A 21,139-nucleotide genomic window follows, 5' to 3' on the forward strand; every position below is an offset into this window, starting at 1 on the left:
ACATGTTCCGTTCCAAGGAGTGCCCATGGGATCTCGAAGACAGCTTCGTTTCTGTTTCAGAATTTGAGATAGTTTTGTAGCGTCCCCCCAAGATGTGCTGAAACACCCGCGTCGTAGCTGTGACACTTACCGCCACCCCTGATCTTTCCCTTCATATATATGGATAGAATTCAAAAGCAGGCAGAGGCATACATAAAGGTGGTGCCAAATATCCAGTGACCAGTCGCCAACTTAGCTGATACGGATTTAATCCAGTTTACAGGAGGGTTTCATCTCATTTCAAGAGGTGGTTTCAAATCAGAGCGAAGGAAGATTTCGGCGGCAGTGGATCCTCCTGGATGAGTGTCCTTTCAGAGCAACTTTAGGTCTGCAATCCTAAAGACACTTGTCTAGGAGTAAGCCCTATACATTAACGTATTAAGCCCTATACTTCAAGCAGACCTGTTCAAGATTGCCTCCTCCCCTGTGATGGCCGCTGAATATTATTGAAAAGGCCACGTCCCTTCTTGCGTTCCTGGCTTCACGCTTCTTTTGTGCCCCTTTCCTTGCAGACCTTGGACGGATTCATATTTGTGGTGGCTCCAGACGGCAAGATCATGTACATCTCCGAGACCGCCTCTGTTCATTTGGGCTTGTCACAGGTATTTAATGGAGCGGTGGGCGGGATGGAGTAATATTTTTAGAACTTCGTTAACATTTGGGAATTCATTTTACAGATAAGGATTAGTGCGATCCTAACTGCATAAGCTTAACATTTTTTTTGTAAAAAATTAAAACCCCTTCTGCTTTGAGGTGCCACAAAAGTGCAGAAGTTCACTTGCAGTAGAACCCTTTAACAAGTAATTAAAACTATAGCATTTATTAGCCGTGTAGTAGTCTGAACTAAGAACTGAATGGGACGACCCCGGTCTCCCGTCCTTGGTCCAGGGAGCAAAAGGTTCTCCCCTCTTCAAGCCAGAGACTTTGTGCGCAGGGCCGCAGTCCGATGCACGGAAGGAGCAGATGGGGAGGCTGTATCTAAGGTGCCCAGTTTCAGAATGCCGATGGGGGCCAACCGGCCTAGCATAAAGATCCTCCGTGCAGAAAAATCGCCTTCTCCAAGCCAGCTAGCTGTCTGAAAGACACGTTTGTTTTCTACGTGCAGAGGCTTTTTCGTCCTGTCACGTTTGTTTTCTACGTGCAGAGGCTTTGTTCCAAGGGGGAGGGGGAGGGGTGGAAAGTATGATGCAGGGCTGCTCACACAATCTGCTGACCATGTCCATGGCAGGGACCTTTCTCGAGCTGGACAAACGCGCACGGAGTCGGCCTGCAGGTCGGGTGACATAGAAAGAGTTAAGAACTGGGTCGAGGGTACCAGTCTTCCCATTTAAGATTGCCCCCTCCCCCGTTAGGCTCCTGTGCCTTTAACAGCTGCAGAATGACAAGAGGAAATTTACTAGCGGAGCTTTTCCCATCACTGAAGTCCGGGGGAACCTTCCCTCGGTGAATTTCCGCCGGTCACGCTTAAAGACGCAGGAATCCTTGCGGGCGGAAGGGATGGGCAACCGTGTGCCTGTATGTGGAATGTGGATTGCAAATGGACTATTCAGGAAAGAGATCCAGATCATTAGAAGTCCATGTATGCACTGCAGGAATGTCTTCCGGTAGAGGTTATGAGGGGGAAATACTGGCTGGGCTGAAACGGAATGGGAACGTGGAAAGATACAGCGCCCTTTCTCTCCGGCTCCGCTTCCTCTCTTGCAGGTAGAGTTGACCGGCAACAGCATTTACGAATACATCCACCCTGCCGACCACGACGAGATGACCGCGGTCCTCACAGCGCACCAGCCTTACCATTCCCATTTCGTACAGGGTAAAGCAACCTCCCCGCCCCCCGGAAAGTAGCGGGAGGGAAACCGAGGAGCGGCCGGCCCCAGGGGGCAGCCTCTTCCCTGACATGCGCGTTGTGCCCCTTGTCTCCTAGAGTACGAGATCGAGCGCTCCTTTTTCCTGCGTATGAAATGCGTCTTGGCCAAGCGGAATGCGGGGCTGACCTGCGGAGGCTACAAGGTAGGTAGGCGCAACAGAGCCAACTAGTGGCCGGTCCAAGAATTGCCTGCGCCCGGCTCTGAGAACAAAGACGGCTCTTAAACGCTCTCCCTGAAATGGATCGTCCATGGTAGTGGCTGGAGAGGACCCAGCACTATCCTTCACCATACTGATTAATTAGATTTTGAACACATTTACTTAGAAATGAGCCATACTATTGTCAATAATATGAGCCAAATTGGATGGACACACTCTCTGGGGGGTGGGGAGGTGGGGACACACCCCATACATGGTGGTAGTTGCTTCTGAGTCAACACACCGAGGATCGGACTGAATTCATGAACATAACTGAGAGAAAATTCAAAGAAACCTCGTTCAATTTCCCTGGGTTGCAGAGGGATTTATTTTCTTGTAAAGCTTTAATCCTAAACAGGCAGTAAAGGAAGGCTTCTGGTACACGCGGCACTATCCGATACCTTCTGTGTGATGTTCGGCTCTGGAGAGTTCCGAAATGAGAGTCAGTAATTGAGCATAACATTTTGTAGGAGCTGGGAAGTGGCTGGTTTTCCGTGGTCATTTCGGAATGATCGTTTGACGGGCACAGGAAGGAGCGTCTCCCAAGCTCTGGGTTGACTCGGCAAAAAGTCTTGGAAGAAAACTCTCACATTTTTAGTCTGTTCCTTTGCAAGGAGCTCTTCCCTTTTTTATTTTCTCACCTCCCCACCCCTCGAGGTAGTCGAGACTGAAAGAGAGCTTGAGATTCTCATCTCTCCAGCCCCCCCCCCCCCAAACTTTCAAACTAACTTAATGGATCTCTTCTTTGTTGCTGAATAGCTGCGTACAGGATTCGTCTCTTTTGGGCATCCTGTCTGATCAATTGTAAATGAGTTAGGGTTAGGGTTTCAGAACCGGAAGGGAAGAGGATTTGCTTTGCGATCTGAGTGCTCGTCCAGCTGCAAACCATGTAGCCTCCGCCACCCAGCCCAGAGAGGTGTTCGAAACCGAGCCAGCTCCTTCAGAGCTACGGTTGCAGCTCGTCCGCTACAGGCAGAGATGCAATAGTCGGTTTTGTAATAGCAAATTCTGGCGAACAACACCTGCTTATTGTTCGATATGGATTTTTTTTAAAGATAGTCCACAGAAGTGAAGTGAAACACTTTGAAACAAATCATATCACGTTCGTGTCCAAACATCTAATCTGACTGCGATCAAATCGAACATAGATGCGGGACTGGCCGATTGCGTTCTTTCATGTCACTCTTATCTGGTATAAGCCGTGTTAACTGTGTGGAGGTTATAGTAAAACCATGGAATAAATACGCTTCACGGATCTCATCTGCAATGTCTCTGTGTAGAACTGTTACGGGACTTTTTCACCTCTACCCATTGGATGCACACAGTTTACCCCAGGTGTGTGCCGCCAACTGCTCCGGCTCAGTGTACTTAGTCTGGCGTCTTTACAGTCGCCCTTTTCGGGAGGTAGACGAGTCAGCGAAGTGAATCGGGCTGCTTGAGGGCTCCACGTGAGGGCCAGTTCACACCTACATCAACAGGACAGTGCGACTGAACTGTCGAACTAATGAATCACCAGAGGCAACTATTTCTAGGAAAACTGGACTGGAAACTGTGGCCCCTGCTCATAGCAGAGTCACCAGGCATTGTGGTGCTGAACCACACTCCCGTGCTTCTCCATTTGATTGGTGTCCACTTAATGGATGGCTGACAGTGCGGTTCTAAGCAGAACGACACCCAATTGACTTCAATGTAATTCCAGGGCCCGCACTCTGAATGCGTTCACTGACTTCCCTTATGGGTTGCCAACTGATAGGGAGTTCCGTCAGTAGTGTTTATGCCTGTAGTGTCCCATTCATACATGCCAATCATTGCGATGTTACCAAACAGTGATGAACATGTTCCCAAGCATGTTGCATGTTACCCAACAGTGTTACATGTTATGAATATGTGATGAATATGTGTATGATGAATGATGAATATGTCTATGCAAACAATACAAACAATGATGAATATGTCTATGCAAACCAAGTCAGGGGAGGAGAATATCAAGTGGTCTAAGTAGACTTCCCAGTGGTCGCATCTGAATGTGAAGAGTCCTATTGACTTTAACGGTTCTCCATGTCATGATAGGTAATTCACTGCAGTGGCTACCTAAAGATCCGCCAGTATAGCCTGGACATGTCCCCCTTTGACGGTTGCTACCAGAACGTCGGCTTGGTGGCCGTGGGCCACTCGCTGCCCCCCAGCGCCGTGACCGAGATCAAGCTGCACAGCAACATGTTCATGTTCCGGGCCAGCCTGGATATGAAGCTCATCTTCCTGGACTCAAGGTAGGTTGGTAGTTGGCGACGTCTTCGGTTCGTCCCTCGCCATGGCCGGTTACAAGATTTGGGTGAGACGTTTTCAGGAAAGACCGTTCTCTGCCGGAGAGGGTAACCCGGAGTTAGGTGGGCTCTGTGCAGGAGGCCAGCACTGCTCTGCTTCTGTGCCAGGTCCTTTCACGGTATTATTTTTTTGTTAGAAAAGCGCCCCCCCCCCCCACACAACTGACCTGCGCCTCTACCTCTCTTTCTTCTGGCAGGGTGGCTGAGCTCACTGGATACGAGCCTCAAGACCTGATCGAGAAGACGCTTTACCATCACGTCCACGGCTGCGATACTTTCCACTTGCGTTGCGCTCACCATCTGCGTAAGGAGCCTCTTCCTTTAGCGCGCTTGCAGTTCGGTCCCATGCAGGTGGCCTCCAGTAAGGCTCGCTCTGGTTTGCTTGGACCGTTGCAGGCGGCCGCGCGATCCCCGGCCCATTGAGCGGGGGAGCAAAACCCGCTGACCGAAAGAGGACTAGTCAAGTGGGCGCAGGATCGTAGCAGCCTTAACACGGCTTGGAGAGCTACACAAAAGAGATACACATTGAAATCGGAGAAGCAAAGCGGAAAGAAAAGGAAACTAACGGATACATTCCCCCCTTCAGATCACCTAACCATCACATCTTGGGGTTCATTTCCAGGAGTGAATCAGTCAGCCTTTTTTCTGTTTTGAAGCCGTTGGGACCGGGACATATTCCAGAATCTTTAACCCCGAGTCCAATGGTGTGATCTTGTTATGCAGAAGAACGGATGCATCCCTTCCTTGGATGGTTAACCATTAACATTATGATTTATTTATAGTCCATCTTTCTCACTGGGACTCAAGGTGGATTACACAGTATGCAATCGATATAAGGTTTCAATAATCTGGAACAAAGCATAAACATGATTTAAACAAGGCAGAAAATGGTATTATCTAAGTACAAAATGGTATTATCTAAGTACAAAAACAAAGCAGGAAGAATAGAATAATTCACACACAAAAAGATAAGCATACCATACACAGTGGTACACAAACTCTCTCCCTTTATAAAAGCACCTTCCTGAACCATTTGTAATATTATAGCTTTATTACATGTACAAAAATGTCCTCCTAAATAATTTAATGTTGCATAGTTTGCAAAAAAGTCACATGGGGAGGGGGGGGCCTTCCTGACCTCCTCAGACAGCGCAGTCCACAGGGTGGAGTGCCAAAACAGGGAAAGGATGGTATATGGGCAGTTGTTGATTTTGCTCATTTGCAGATAGTTATCTGTAAAAGGCCCTTCTCAGAGCAGTGCAGCGGTCATGGTAGTGCATGGATGGAGAGGTGTGAAAGGAATGAGTTGGAGATTCTTGCCATTCCGTTTAAGAATGGTGATACTGTTTGAGTGTTGTGTTGTTTAGCGCTTATGGTGTGATCTTGCCACCAACACAAAAATAAAAGCTTTGTCATGAACACTTTACTTTTTCACTTCTCCTAGCACAAATTCTCACTTCCAACCACATAGTGCTGCTATAATAATAACAAATACTGTTAAACAATTCTTCCTCCTACCAGCAACTGCTACTAGGAGTAGTAAGTAGTTGTCAGATTTTACTCAGAATTTCATTTATTTACCTATAACCTGTGATGCTAAACAGAACGCTAACTTGTTATATATTGCTAACTTATTATCAAGGTTAGCATAAACAGGACAGGGCTAAGTATTTTCAAGTGACATAGAGATCTAGAAACGATCTCTTGAAATCATATTACTGGATTCCTAGCTTAGAAGCAAAGCCCTCTAAATTATAGTTAAATAAAGATTTGATTTATGGATAATTGGGACAACTTCTGTCTATAGGGGAAGATATTTGGATATTTGCTTCCAAGATATTTGGATATTTGCTTTTCTTAAGACATTTTAAAAGAGAAGCCAAGGCCTACTAAAGCATGAAAATGGGGAAAACAGCTTACTTTGCTTCTTAAAAGGTTTATTTTTAGATAGCTAGGAGCGACATATGGCTTCCTCCCCAACTGTTTAATAATGTGTTAATGGCTAGTAAGGGAATGGATTTGGCATGAAGAAATGGCATTGTTTGGGAATGGGCTGGTGCAGAATATGCTTCCAAGACTGATCAGTTATCAATGGGAATGAACAGCAAAACACTTTGGGTCCCCCCAAAACTCCAAAGATTTCAAAACCCATGGAAAGTTTTGTAAGAGCCTTTGGTGGGATAATTACTCTTGTCTGGCTTACAAATAGTTCCCCTAACCCCACCCTACCCCAAGAAAAAACCCTTATCTGGATTCTTCCTGTATTTTTTTTTAAAATAGCCAAAGGAAGGTAACTTCTTAGCCTGGTTTACTGTAGGTTTTGATCATTAGTGGGAAAACCTGAACTGATGTAATGTCTGCCTATTTCAAAGTATGGCAGGACTCCTGCCGAGAAAGTAAAGTAGTACATCCACCTCCCCCCACCCCATATAAACAGTGGTGTAGTGGTTAAGAAGAGGTGCATTCTAATCTGGAGGGACTGGGTTTGATTCCCTGCTCTGCTGCTGAGCTGTGGAGGCTTATCTGTGGAATTCAGATTAGCCTCTGCACTCCCACACACGCCAGCTGGGTGACCTTGGGCTAGTCACAGCTTTTTTGAGCTCTCTCAGCCTCACCTACCTCACAGGGTGTTTGTTGTGAGGGGGGAAGGGAAAGGAGATTGTAAGCCCCTTTGAGTCTCCTACAGGAGAGAAAGGGGGATATAAATCCAAACTCCTTAATTCAGTATACAATAACGGTTGTGTTCTGCTGGCATTCTTTCACCTGGGTACAAACCAGACTGATTGTGTACTAATTGAATTTCCTTTTGAATCTCTCTTTCAGTGCTAGTGAAAGGTCAGGTCACCACAAAGTACTACCGCTTCCTGGCCAAGCAGGGTGGCTGGGTCTGGGTGCAGAGCTATGCCACCATCGTTCACAATAGCCGGTCATCACGGCCTCACTGTATCGTCAGTGTCAACTATGTGCTCACGTAAGTTCCAGCGTTGAAAGACTTTCCAACAGTGTACATCAATCAGTATGTGGGATGGTTGGGTCGTCATTCTCCCAGGTTTTGCTAATGGACAAATCCTGTGGGCACTGACAGGAGGGGGGGGGGAGTGCTTGATGGATTGCATCAAAGGTGCCCTTCTTTTCTTGGAAGTGCTTTAAGTGGGGTCATAAAAATGGCCAATATTTCAGTCCTGCCAAAAAAAATTAAAAAGCCTCCATGGGCCAAGGCTCCAGTTGATGAGGCCCATCCTGCTCCAAAGCATTGGTAGGAATCATACAGAGCTCTTTCATCTGCCTGAAAGCTTTTCCCTCCTGTCTTCTTCTGTTTCCCTAAAGGGGAAAGAACAAGATTTAGGGCTTTGTCACCCCACGATTTTGCTCACTCTCTGCCTTCTTTACAGTTGAAGGGGCACCCTGCATTAAATAAAGTTTAATGCAGCATAAAAGAAAGGTTTCAACGTACGGAGTTATTTATACTTAACAAACAGGACATCTGTTTTTCTTTTTCTTCCAAAAAGGGGGGGAAAACTCCAGGAGTTTGAAGTTCTTAATTTTATCCAGAGTCTCTATCAAAGCCCTGTGATTTCTTTCTTGTTCAAAGGACTGAAGGCTACATAGATCGGGCGGGCGGGGGGGGTGGGGGGGTACTGGAGTGACCAGAAGGGGTTCAGTTAGCAAAAGAATAAAATGTAGAAAAAAAGAAAAAAAGAAGTGATGAAAATGTGGACTGTTGCCGCCCACTCCTTATCCCATCACTTTCAATATTTAGGCATTTCTGGAGGCTGAAGACTGCGTAGGTGGCAGGAGGTTGCACTGTTAAGCCCATTTAATCTGGATTTGTTACCTCTTAATGCAGTTGAGTTGTTTTTCTGTTTCGAAGACCAGGGCTGTCAAAACTACCATAAGGTAGCTTCCTTCCCCTCTTTAAAGCATATTTATTGGTAAACTCTTAATGTAAAAAAAAAATGCTGATGACCTTAGTAGAAGCCAAGCTGTAAAGTGTCATGGAAGCATAGTATAAAGGTTGCCTACATGGTTCAGGTGTTGCCCCCAAAATTTCTCCTTGTGGTTAGTTTCCAAACTGTACATTGGTGACCCATATGACTAGGGAGCTAAATACAGGTGAGCAAGTAAGCCTAAAAGAAAGGAACGGGGAAGGGTTTTATTTGCATCGGGGAAAAAGGGACTTGTAAAACTGAGTTATACCATATATGCTGATTCACACTTTTTTGTGGGCTATCTGTCTGTACGCATTAGCACAATGCAAACTATCCTGTACCTTTTCTTACTTTATCATCATCTTGTAATTGTTGGGAGCAGTTTAGGATTGCTGTTCCTAGCTATTTAGTGGGGGAACAGCCACTGTGGTAATTCAGAAAGTGTCATGTTCTTTTCAGCTGTTTCTTAACCTCTGAAGGCATCAAATTGCTTAATATCATAACACAAGCCTTTATTGGCATATAATTGCTTAATATCAGTAAGTAGGCTGTGCTATTACCAATTTCAGCTGTTGTTAATGATCATTGTGCCAATTTTGTATACTGCTGAGTTTTGTTCACAGATCACATCTCTTATGGACTTTTAACCTGTGTTCAACACCCGTGTAGATATCGTATGTGCACATATCTGTCTTTCTACACTGATGTATCACTTTATAGATCTGATAGTTCATGAAAGTATCTGCAAGAGAGCCACTGTAAGCAAGCTGACTCAGAAATATGTCCTTATTCAGTAGGGCTTCCTTTCAGGACAACATTTTCAGGATTATAGTCCAAATCTATTAGTCTAAGGTACCAAAAGTCTTGTTTCTGTTTTTCTAGTAGCAGGTTAACATGGCTAGCCCGCTGAAGTTTGTAACTGTGGATGAAATAAGTATTCTGATCTACTTAAAACTCTTTTGTAAAATGAGCAAATATATTATGCTGGAATTAGATTAGAATGCTAATTATACATTTCAACCAGAACTAATTCTCAGTCCCTGGTTCTGTTCTCACAATAACTTCACTCAGATTCCCCTCCCCGCATGAGGAATGGGAATAGTCCACTCCACAACTTCTGTGTAAAGGTAAGAAGGGATTGTTAAAGTAGAGAGAACTAATTTAAGAAAAAAACCCCAAAGGGCTTTCGTGGCAAGTAATAAGCAAAGGTGGCTTCCCATTGTCTGCTTCTGGAGATCCTTATTTGGCCGTTCTCTCCATCCAAGTGCAAACCCTGCTTAACTTCTAAAATCTGACAAGATTGAATTATACTGTGCTGCCTTCCCTTGTCCAAAGAGGAGCCCCTTTTTATTTTGTACTTTAATTGTTCTGACCATCTTCTGGGAGCTAGGTCAGGTGCTGTGGGGTTTTGGAGATTTTGAGTATAAAAGATTTTAATTTCTTAGTCTTTCAAAAGTTATAGAGTTTGTTCATATGATGTTATTAATAGTGGTTGCTACAGTGGAGGAGGGGGTAGTATTCCTGAATTGTCTTCCAGCTACTTCAGCCTGCGACAAACCTGTCATATGTGTAGGATTTGACTTTTGGTGCATTAGTGCAAGTGCTATTTTTTTTCAACCAGTTTTGGCATCTTCAAAGATGACTGCTGCATATGTTTGTCCAGGCGTATGATATGCTTGGCCTGGCTTCTAGCCACTGGGAGTCAACATGAGCAGGATGTTTCCTGAGCCTGTCACATGCTGAAACAATTGAGAGTAGATCCTAATTTATTAAATGATATGGATGATGTGTCCCCGGGCACCAGTGGGGAGAATAATGAAGCATATTAAAATGCATGATAATATCATTACTTGCTAGCATTACCATCAACAGATAATGCATCTATGCATCACATGTCCAGCGCTTCACATTTATCTGCAGCAATCCTTATAATAACCCCGCATATTGCAGATATGCGGAAGCTGAAAGACTGTGGCTGTGTGGGAGGGCATCTGTTTTGCCTGCAGAGGATCCAGGGTGCAATCTCTGGCATCTCTAGCCGAAAGGATCAAGGAGTAAGCAATGAGAAAGACCTTGGAGAACCACTGCTAGTCTGAGTAGACAACACTGACCTTAATGGACCAATAGTCTGATTTGATATAAGGCAACTTGATGTGCTAATAATTTTTATGACTGATACGAGTCCCGAAACTCAATGTTGGGGCCAAGAGGGCGGGACGGGGGGGAACCAGGCGTGGGGATGTGGCGTTCCGGGGCATTCTGGGGTGGAGGGGCGTGGCAGGGGGCACAGGATGTACATGTGCCCGAGGCACAGTTGTGAACTCAGTGCTAATATCTAAAACCATTCTACTACACAAGTATTCTACTTCACAAGTGTCTTCAACAATAAAAAAAGAACACAACAAGGTGCTTTTAGGCCCATATACAGAAACTTCAGGAAGGGAATGGTTTTTATATTTGTTCACATACTTGTATGCTCTCTTCTGGGGTTAATCTATGATTGTGTAAACTGAATAAGTAGCTCTTAACATAAATTAAGACACAAATTCCTCCTGAACAAAGTGAGGGCAAATGCCTGTGAAACAACTACCTTGCAAAGGCTATTTTAATTGCTCTCCATAGTAGCTCTCTTCATAAAGTGGACAGGTAAGCGGTGTGCCCTAGACCCTGGCATGTCTTCTACATTTAGACAACTTGTGCGCATCCCTGAAATGCCTCAGCTCTTATGGTGGCACATGAATGCTCAAGGCCCTGAAACTGTGGTTGAAATTTTGGCAGTTGTTTTGTGTGCCCCAGATATATCTCAGACATACCTAGATTATGCCTATTTAACTCAGTATTGTCTGCTCTGACTGGCAAGGGTTCTTTGGGTTTTCAAGCATTCATGTGGAGTTTATTATGATCCACTGCCACATGAGATATCACAAAACAGATGAAAAAATTATTTTCTGCACGTGCTTGAACAGGAGTAAACCCAGCTGAACTCACTGGATCTTACTTCTGACCCAGCATAAAAAAGACTGAACCCAGAGGCGGTGGGTTCATTCTGAGAATCAGGGATCTTCCAAAAGTTGGCGTCCAGGGCAAGCATTGATCTACGTGTGCCACAATCCCCACAACCCTACCTGGAGTTGGGGAGCACACAGTTCAAGCCTGGGCTCAGCCAAGTCTAGTTTCAAACTGGAGATACTACCTCTGAAGCCTGAAGTTTGAAGCTGAACCCAGCTATGCCAAGCCCAGGCTTGAACTGCAGACTCTGTCCTGGCTGGATCCAGTTTTATACTGCTGACTCTACCTGCAAAGCTTCACCTCCAAAGTCATGCAGACTTCAGAGGAGGAGCCAGCAGTAGAAAGCTGAGTTTGCCTGCTCAGGTTCAACTTTAAACGGCAGGCTTTGAGGCAGAACCCGTAGATTAAAACTAGTTCCAGTTGAGTCCAGCCTGGAACTTCACCACCACCAACCCCATGTGGAGTTTTGGGGCAAGGTGTTGAATGCAGTTGAATGCAGGACCCATGTGGGCTGTCTGGCACCCCTCAAGCAGCACCTGGGGCACAAGCCCTGGCTTTCCTCACCCTAGTTAAGGCTTTGGTGAGAGGCATCAACAGTTGAATCTGGCAAGCAAGATCTAGAAATCTGGAGAACTGCCCCCGAAATCTTCCACTCTTTCAGCAGCCCTGTCTTGATTTCCTTTTTGTGAGAACAAAGTGGAGGTTAAACAAAGTGGAGCACCACCTTGGAGACTAGCATATCATACCAAATCCCCTGGCCCAGATTGCATTCATCCAAGAGTTCTTAAAGAGCTCAAGCATGAAATTGCTGATGTTCTCACATTAATATGCAACATATCCCTGAAATCAGGCTCCATCCCTGAAGACTGGAAGATGGCCAATGTCACACCAATCTTTAAGAAAGGGTCTAGGGGGGACCTGGGAAATTACAGGCCAGTCAGTTTGACATCTGTTCCTGGTAAATTAGTAGAATCTATCATTAAAGATAAAATTATAAAACATGTAGAAAAGCAAGACCTGCTGAGGAAGAGTCAGCATGAAACATGTAGAGGCAAGAATCCTGTCTTACAAACTTACTTTGGTAGAGTTCTTTAGAGGGTGTAGTGAACTTGAGACATGTGGATAAGTGGGAACCGGTGGACATTGTCTACTTGGATTTCCAAAAGGCTTTTGACAAAGTTCCTCACCAGAGACTGTTGAGAAAACTCAGCAATGAAGGAATAAGAGGGGAAGTCCTCCTATAGATTAAAAACTGGTTGAGGAACAGGAAACAAAGGGTGGGTATGAATGGGAAGTTCTCACAATGGAGAGATGTAGGGAGTGGTGTCCCCCAAGGATCCGTTTTGGGACCAGTGCTCTTTAACTTATTCATAAATGACCTGGAAGTAGGGGTGGGTAGCGTGGTGGCCAAGTTTGCAGATGATACCAAATTATGTAGGGTGGTGAAAACCACAAAGGATTGCGAAGAGCTCCAAGCGGACCTTGATAAATTAGGTGAGTGGGATAAGAAATGGCAAATGCAGTTCAACGTAGCAAAATGTAAAGTGATGCACATAGGGGCAAAAAATCCAAACTTCACATACACGCTACAGGGGTCAGTGCTATCAGTCACAGACCAGGAAAGGGATTTGGGTGTCTTAGTTGATAGTTCCATGGGAATGTCAACTCAATGCATGGCAGCTGTGAAAAAGGCAAACTCTATGCTGGGGATAATTAGGAAAGGAGTTGATAATAAAACTGCAAGGATTGTCATGCCCTAATATAAAGCAGTGGTGCGACCGCACTTGGAGTACTGTGTTCAGTTCTGGTCGCCACATCTCAAAAAGGACATCGAAGAGATAGAAAAAGTGCAGAGAAGGGCAACGAGGATGATTGAAGGATTGGAGCACCTTCCTTATGAGGAGAGGCTGCAGCGTTTGGGACTCTTTAGTTTGGAGAGGAGGCGGCTGAGGGGGGATATGATTGAAGTCTATAAAATTATGCATGGGGTAGAAAATGTTGACAGAGAGAAATTTTTCTCTCTTTCTCACAATACTAGAACCAGGGGGCATTCATTGAAAATGCTGGGGGGAAGAATTAGGACTAATCAAAGGAAACACTTCTTCACGCAACGTGTGATTGGTGTTTGGAATATGCTGCCACAGGAGGTGGTGATGGCCACTAACCTGGATAGCTTTAAAAAGGGCTTGGACAGATTTATGGAGGAGAAGTCAATCTATGGCTACCAATCTTGATCCTCCTTGATCTCAGATTGCAAATGCCTAAGCAGACCAGGTGCTCAGGCGCAGCAGCAGCAGCAGCAGAAGGCCATTGCTTTCACATCCTGCATGTGAGCTCTCAAAGGCACCTGGTGAGCCATTGCGAGTAGCAGAATGCTGGACTAGATGGACTCCGGTCTGATCCAGCAGGCTATTTCTTATGTTCTTATGTTCAAAGACGGAAGTTGTTCCAGAGTCCTCCACATGGGAAGACATTGCAAGAATGCTGGTCAGAGGAGCAGCAAGGTAGAGGAAAGCCAAAGGAGGAAAAATTGATGCACTAATTCAAAACAAAACATGGGCAGTTACACAAATGCCATCCAGAAAGAAGGCAGTAGGATGCAAATAAATCTTTAAAGCCAAGCATAGCACAGAAGGTGAAGTAGAGAGGATATATGGGAATGAGATGAAGAGAGATGCAAAGCAAGAATAGTTGCTAGTGGCTGCTCTCAAAAATTTGGAGAAGACTACAATGAAACCTTCATACCAGTGGTGAGACTACTGTTAAGCATCATAGCAGCAAGAAAGATGCAATGAGAGCTTCTAAATGTAAATACTGCATTTTTACAAGGACCAGGATTTGAGCAATATAAAGGCAAGCAGCTCATGTGCATGCTTCAAAAGAGTAATTGTGAACTAAAGCAAGATTGCTAGATACCAGAATAAGAAACTTCATCAAATGGTTCCCAAATAAATATTTGAACAAGGCAAAGCAGATATAATACTCATGATGCAGAGACAACAAATGAACTTACAATTTGACATATATGGATAATCTCATTTTTTGCTATGAAAAACAAAGAGGACTGTGATAAAATAGTTCAGCAGTTGAATTAAGAATTTAGAAGTGAAACAACTTGGAAACATTCATTATTACTTTGGAATACAAATAGAAACAGAAGAAGATGGAAGCTATCTTCTTAACCCAAAGCAGAAAATGTTGGAATTCTGAGACTTTATGAATACGAAAGATGCTAAACCAGTCAGGACTCCTATGGAATCAGGAAAGAAACTTCTACCTGAAAACAAGTGGTACAGAGAAGCAATTGGGAAATTGCTAAACATAAACACACCATGTCCTGGGATAGCAGCAGCCATGGGGATGCCGTGTAGAAAAAATGAGTCACCAAATACAAGAGGCTAAAATGCAATCAAGAGATTTGTCAAATAACTACATGGCAATACTCATCTGAACCTGAAGTCATCAACAAGTGAGGGTTCCAGCCTGTGAGATACTTGGACACCGTCTGGGCAGGAAATACAAAAGATAGACAGTGAACCAGTGGACACTTGTTCTTTTATGGAGGTGGAGCAGTCAGTTGGACCAGCAAAAAGCAAGAAAGTATAGCAGTGTAATCCACTTAAGATGGATATGTGTCTGCAACTGAGGAACATAAACAACATAAATGGATACTGCAACTGATGCAGGACTTTGGGATAGATGAACCCAAACCCATACAATGTTTTAGAGAACCAAGGATGTATAATGTTTGCACAGATGGAGAAGATAAACTCCAGAACAAAGCATATGGAAGTAAAGCATCATCTCATGAGAAACATGTGTGAAGACAGGCTTGTTGATTTGCAGTACTGTCACACAGAAGAAGTGATTGCAGATGCATTCACTGAGCCCTTACCTGGAGACAAATTTGAAAGTCTGCATAAGAAGATGACTCTTGCGCACTAGACCTTGAGAAGGGGTGTATGCAGTGGTGAGATTCAAATAATTTAACAACCGGTTCTGGGGGTGGGATTCAAATAATTTAACAACAGGTTGTTTACAAGCACCATTTTAACAATCGGTTCTGCCAAAGTGGTGCGAACCTGCTGAATCCCACCACTGGGTGTATGGAGTAACAATGTCTAGTGTGCAAGAAAACGGAGAAGAAGATTCAGCAGTAGATGGTTAAGCAGTCAAATAGATAGAGCTATAATGTTAGAGATACGTCCACTCTTTTCTGTCACATCTTGCTTGTTCTTTCACTGATAATCTCAGGTCTAATTTCCTCCTTCTTGGATGTCTCCTTTCCCTCTTTCCCTAGCTAGTGAGGTAGCTGAAGGCTATTGCTGTCACTCAGTTTTCCTGTCTGAAATGTAGTTCCCTAATAAACATTTAACTTTCCCTTTAGTCAGTGAGTCTGTTGCTTCTTTGTGTAACTAGTACTCTGTCAACAGTATGCATTTTCACAAATAAAAAAGACACAATTTCTTTCATGACTATGAAAGTATGAGACGAGATTGTATGTCGGCTTCTGTTGCATGTTTGTACTGGGCCCAGAAAAATGATAATTACACTTAGATCTGAACTGATAAATATCCTTCCAGTTCTTTTTAAAATATATATTCCAACCTTTCCTGAATGATACTATCTCTTTTTTTGTACTATTTCTCTCAACTGTTTGTACTACTTCTTTTTTGTACTACTTTTTTTGTACTACTTCTCTCAACTGTTTGTACTACTTCTTTTTTGTACTACTTTTTTGTACTACTTCTCTCAACTGTTTGTACTACTTTTTTGTACTACTTTTTTTTGTACTACTTCTCACAACCGTTTGTAGAGGCTGGCAAAGCAGTGGTCTACACAAAGGTATGGAGAACTTCCAGATGGGAAAATGCAACACTTTACTTCACAACTAACAGTTGTAAAATGCATCACGCACAGAAGATGGTGCCACTCAAAGCACTATGGCTGGGTTTGATTAGATTGACCAGGCAGCATGTTTTTATGATAATAAATTAGAATAATGACATTGCTATTAAAATAATCGAAATAGAAGTGAAGTAATTGGAAGAAAGCTGGTTAATGCTTTTGATAATGGGTTCTAATCCATTGTGGTGTCCTACAACAGGAGTGGTAGTTATTGGATACTGACAATGAATCCAAATTGTGTGTTCCCATCTGTTGGGCTCCCTCACCGGGTGCATGTTGTGTCACTAATATCATGATCCTGTCCCAGTGATTATAGAACAGCATCAAAAGTTTCTGAAGGGCTACTGACTGACTGAGCAGGGGAACAGGTTGTTTTTGTTTACTTTGCAGTTCTGGTGGACCGAATGCTGGTTTTCATGCCATTTTAACCTGTTAAACAGACTACGCTCCCTTCTGATTGCTGCAGCAGACATGAAGAGGGCAACAAGAGCATCCTTTCAGCAGAGGTGGAGCTTCCAAGGGGAGGAGTGGGGACAAATGCGTTGGGGGTACCCCGTTTCAGTCTTGTGGGGGGCAGAAAATTGTCCCCACACCCTCCTCCTTCCCCCCTCAGCCCAGCCCTGCCTCCTCAGCACCCCTTGGCCCTGCCCCACCAGGCCCCATGGAGGCCACAGCTGGGTGCCCCTTGGTCCTGCTCCACCAGGCTCTGTGAAGGCCACAGTCGGGTGCCACTTGGCCCCTCCTCTCCAGGTCCCACCAGGCTGCCTGGGTCCGCTGCTGGCTCAGGTAAGTGGGGGTGGGGGAGGCATGGAGAGTGGGGGTTGGAAGCAATTGGAGCAGGTGGAGCAGATGCTGCCCCTTCCCCCACCCCCAGGCATCCCTTGCCACCCTCCCCTATCCCTAGCAATCCCTTGCCACCTTCTCCTATCCCTACCCACCCTTTTCCACCCTCCCCCACCCTAAGCTGTGACTTGATGGTGATTTTGGGGTGACTCATGAGGATCCAAATTTTCCAAGCAGGTTTTTGTGCCACTGCGGTTCCCCGGAGAATGGGATGTGTGATTGTTGTGTACAGACATGTGGCTAAGAGCTTGGGCTATGATTTGATTGTGATTTGGGGGTGGTTTAGTGCAAAAATCATGAGGATCCCCAAGGATTCATGTTTCCCAAGCTGGTTTTTGCGCCACTGCAGCACCACAGAGTGTGGGATGGGTGTTTGTTGTGTTCATGTGGACAGGGGCTTCAGCTGTGATGTGTTGGTGATTTTAGGGTGACAGTACAAAAACATGAGGATCCACGAGGATCTGTGTTTTTCAAGCAAGTTTTTTCACCGCTGCAGTGCCACAGAGCATGGGATGTGTGATCGTTGAGTTCAGACATGTGCCTAGGGGTATGAGTTGTGATGTGCAGGAGGATCTGTGTTTTCCAAGCAATTTTTTGTGCCACTGCGGTGCCACAGAGCATGGGATGTGTGATTGTTCTGTCAGATATGTTGCCAGGGGCATGAGCTGTGATGTGCAGGTAATTTTGGGGTGATCAAGTGCAAAAATCATGAGGATCCAGGAGGATTCATGTTTTTCAAGCAGGTTTTTCTGCTAAGCGAAAGCTGTATGCAAGTTGCAGCTTTTATACAAAATAGGTGCTGTGATTTCTTATCCTGACCAGTGTGGTCCAGGCTAGCCTAGTCTCATAAGATCTTGGCAGCTAAGCAGTGTCAATCATGGTTAATGTGTGGATGAGAGTTCATCAAGGAAATGTATTTGATGTTTTAAATTGTTTTTAGTGTTGATGGACACCGCCCTGAGCCTCTGGGGAGGGCGGTATATAAATATAAATAATAAATAAATAAATAAATAAATAAATCAATCAATCCAAGGTTGCTATGCAGAGGCAGGCAATGGCAAACTCATCTGTATCTTGCCTTGAAAGCCTTATGGAGTCACTATATTTTGGTTGCAATCTGACAGCACTTTCCAACGCCACCAGTGTATTGGGCCTAATAGGTGGAATTGTTACCAGCTTTATTTTTCTCACTCGGGAACCCAGCTTGGTGGTGGACCCAGAATTTGGGGCGATGATAAGGTCTGCTCCTTCACCGCTATGCCCCAGGTTGTAATCTGTTTACGCTGTTATGTGGAATTCAGTGGTCAGTAAAAGCCAAACTCAATCTGCAAAGTCTTGATGTTTCTTCTGCAAATTCCCACCCTGGGTTTCTTTTCTGGTGAGATGCTAGTGGGGGGCTGGAATGTGACATAATTTTTGGAACTGCTTTTTAATATATGTTGATGGTATATCATTCAATATAAAGTGGAACCTATGAGGCTTTTCAAGCATTGCCAAATAAAATAAACATTTATCTCTAGAGAACAGTGGAAAGATTTCACTGGTGTAGGTTTAATTCTTTTTCTGTGTCAAGTGCAATAATAGCCGAAGCACTAATGCATACAGATCAATCGGATTAGGTTCCTGTGTGTGATCTCTCTTAACAGTGCAATATATTAAAGTCCCATTGGTCTTCCTTATTTCATCTTACATCACTTACTGACAAAGACCACAAACAGAGATCTCTAATTTGTCTGATGCACACTTTCCAATTTGTACTTTTGAGAAGAAGGTTAAAAATATATAATGTGGCAGTGGCTGTATTGCTTGCTGCATATCAAATGGAGTTGTTATGCGCTACCTTGAGTTTTCATTGTTCCCGCAAGGGTCAAAAAGGGCTATAAAATAAATAAACATTTCCATAGTTCTGTACAGGCCTGAAACTAAGATTCCTCTGGAGATATGATCAGAGAAAAGGAAGGAAACTGAAGAAGAGTGGAGAGTGAGCAGAAGAAGGGTGGAGGAGGGCTTATATGGGAGAATTTAGCAAGAGGGAAAGTATGTGGCTAAGGATAAGGAAATGGAAAAAGGGCCAGTAGAAGATGAGAAACATGGCAACCTTGTTCTCCTCTGAAAATCTGATTGAAATGAAGTGCTATGAATGACACAACTTCCACCATGTCTATTCATCTTGTATAGGGGATTGTGCCTTTCTGTCTCTTCATTAGAAAATGATTATTTAGGTGCCTGCTTAGAGTAGCTGCTGGTGCAAACTGTTCTAGTATGAAGGATCTTTTGTAGATATTATGTGAGTTGTCAGGATGTCAGAGAATATTCTCTGGCTCTGCTGGCTGTTATATGTTATTCAGATTTTAGGTGTAGGTTGTCTTGTTTGTTTGTTTTTTGCCTTACAAATCTAGATCCTGAAGTCTTCTACTAGAATATAACAGTTGCTAATCTCAAAATGCTGTTACTAATGTTTGTTTCCACTGCAAGGTACATAATAACAATGGCATGCTTTATATTGATATTCACCGAATGAATCTCCAATTTATTTTACCAGTTTAAATAAGGGTGTTGGATGTATATTTAGTTAAGCATTACAGCCTTGCAGGCTTAAGCAGATTAGAAATGAACAAATCCAATTAAAGACCATGTCTGTGAAATTTGATAGGTCATCGGCATGAATGAACTGTTTGCATAGTGACAATAAAGAACCCATTAATGATTAGCAACCTACAAGAGGTTTAATCAAAGATAAAATATGGGTTGAGTGAAAAAAATATTTAGGTTAAATATAAAGAGATTTTGCGTGTACCTCAATGACTTCTGTTTTCTCTTGGCAGCCACAGTCTGTATTATCGCAATGGTAGCTTGTTGGAATGGGTCCAACATGCTAGTTTGGTTCATGTTAGTTTCCAAACCTTCATTCGTTCATTCGTTCGTTCGTTCGTTCGTTCGTTCCTTTCTCCCTCCCTCCCTCCCTCCCTCCCTCCCTCCCTCCCTCCCTCCCTCCCTCCCTCCCTTCCTTCCTTCCTTCCTTCCTTCCTTCCTTCCTTCCTTCCTTCCTTCCTTCCTTCCTTCCTTCCTTCCTTCCTTCCTTCCTCTCCTCCTCCTCCTCCCTCCTCCCTCCTCTTCCCTGCTCCCTCCCTCCCTCCCTCCCTCCCTCCCTCCCTCCCTCCTTCCTTCCTTCCTTCCTTCCTTCCTTCCTTCCTTCCTTCCTTCCTTCCTTCCTTCCTTCCTTCCTTCCTTCCTTCCTTCCTTCCTTCCTTCCTTCCGCTGCCATCAGCTGCCTCCACATTCCTGCCGGTGGGCTCCTGCTCTCCCCAGGGTCTGGGGAGGGCAAAAGCCAGCCTGCATGGAGGCCAGTGGTGGGGTTCAGTGGCTGGGGCTCATGCCATTTTGTTATGTGACCAAAAGGCATGTGTCCGGGGACATGGGTGTCACCATGTCCCTATAGGCCTCTGCCAGAGAGCTTAATGTTGGGCAGAGAAAGCCTCCTTTTTTCTCTGACACCTGAGCTGCTTTGAAAACAAATGAGATACAGCTTTTTAAAAGACATTCCCAGGATGTTTTATTTTGGGTGTGCAGAATAAAAAGAAGTTACCTCTTTTTAAGACGTCCTGCAGATGTATTTTTGTGCTGTGCAGAATGGACTGCAGACATTTAAATCTTTACATCTATTCATTGTCTTTTTTTTAAGCTAGGCAAGGGTTGCAGTATTAATGATGCAGGTTTGGAAGTAGTGTGTTTGAGCTCAAGCTGTGTTTAGTTATCATTAAGAAACATCAGTTTGAAATGAGTACTATCCAAGTTTGAGAGCCCTCTTCCTCCTCCACTCATGTCAGGTGTGGACTTTGCTGACTTCTCTGTGTGAAACAAACTGTATTCTAAAGTGGGTCACTCTACAAGATGTGGTTTGCTTCAATCTTGATCTGTAAGTGAGAGAATGAACCAAAGGGCGATTCCCCACGGGGAAAATCATCCTGGAATTGGACAGAGACCATAAAGTACAGTACCTTTTGATCCTGGTCTGTCCCTCCC

The 21,139-nt window shown here is 44.3% G+C and overlaps 1 protein-coding gene across 1 annotated transcript in view; it reads left to right on the forward strand.

The window, feature by feature from the left end:
* Positions 1 to 21,139, forward strand: part of SIM1 (SIM bHLH transcription factor 1) — a 74,330-nt gene that overhangs the window by 23,948 nt on the left and 29,243 nt on the right. Inside the window, exons 4-9 of the mRNA XM_048493935.1 lie at positions 552 to 641; positions 1,744 to 1,852; positions 1,964 to 2,049; positions 4,174 to 4,373; positions 4,625 to 4,731; positions 7,251 to 7,398. Of these exons, the coding sequence (XP_048349892.1) occupies positions 552 to 641; positions 1,744 to 1,852; positions 1,964 to 2,049; positions 4,174 to 4,373; positions 4,625 to 4,731; positions 7,251 to 7,398 (740 nt within the window). The remainder of the gene's footprint in view (positions 1 to 551; positions 642 to 1,743; positions 1,853 to 1,963; positions 2,050 to 4,173; positions 4,374 to 4,624; positions 4,732 to 7,250; positions 7,399 to 21,139) is intronic.

The sequence above is a fragment of the Sphaerodactylus townsendi genome, linkage group LG01 (assembly GCF_021028975.2).
Source record: "Sphaerodactylus townsendi isolate TG3544 linkage group LG01, MPM_Stown_v2.3, whole genome shotgun sequence".
NCBI lineage: Eukaryota > Metazoa > Chordata > Lepidosauria > Squamata > Sphaerodactylidae > Sphaerodactylus > Sphaerodactylus townsendi.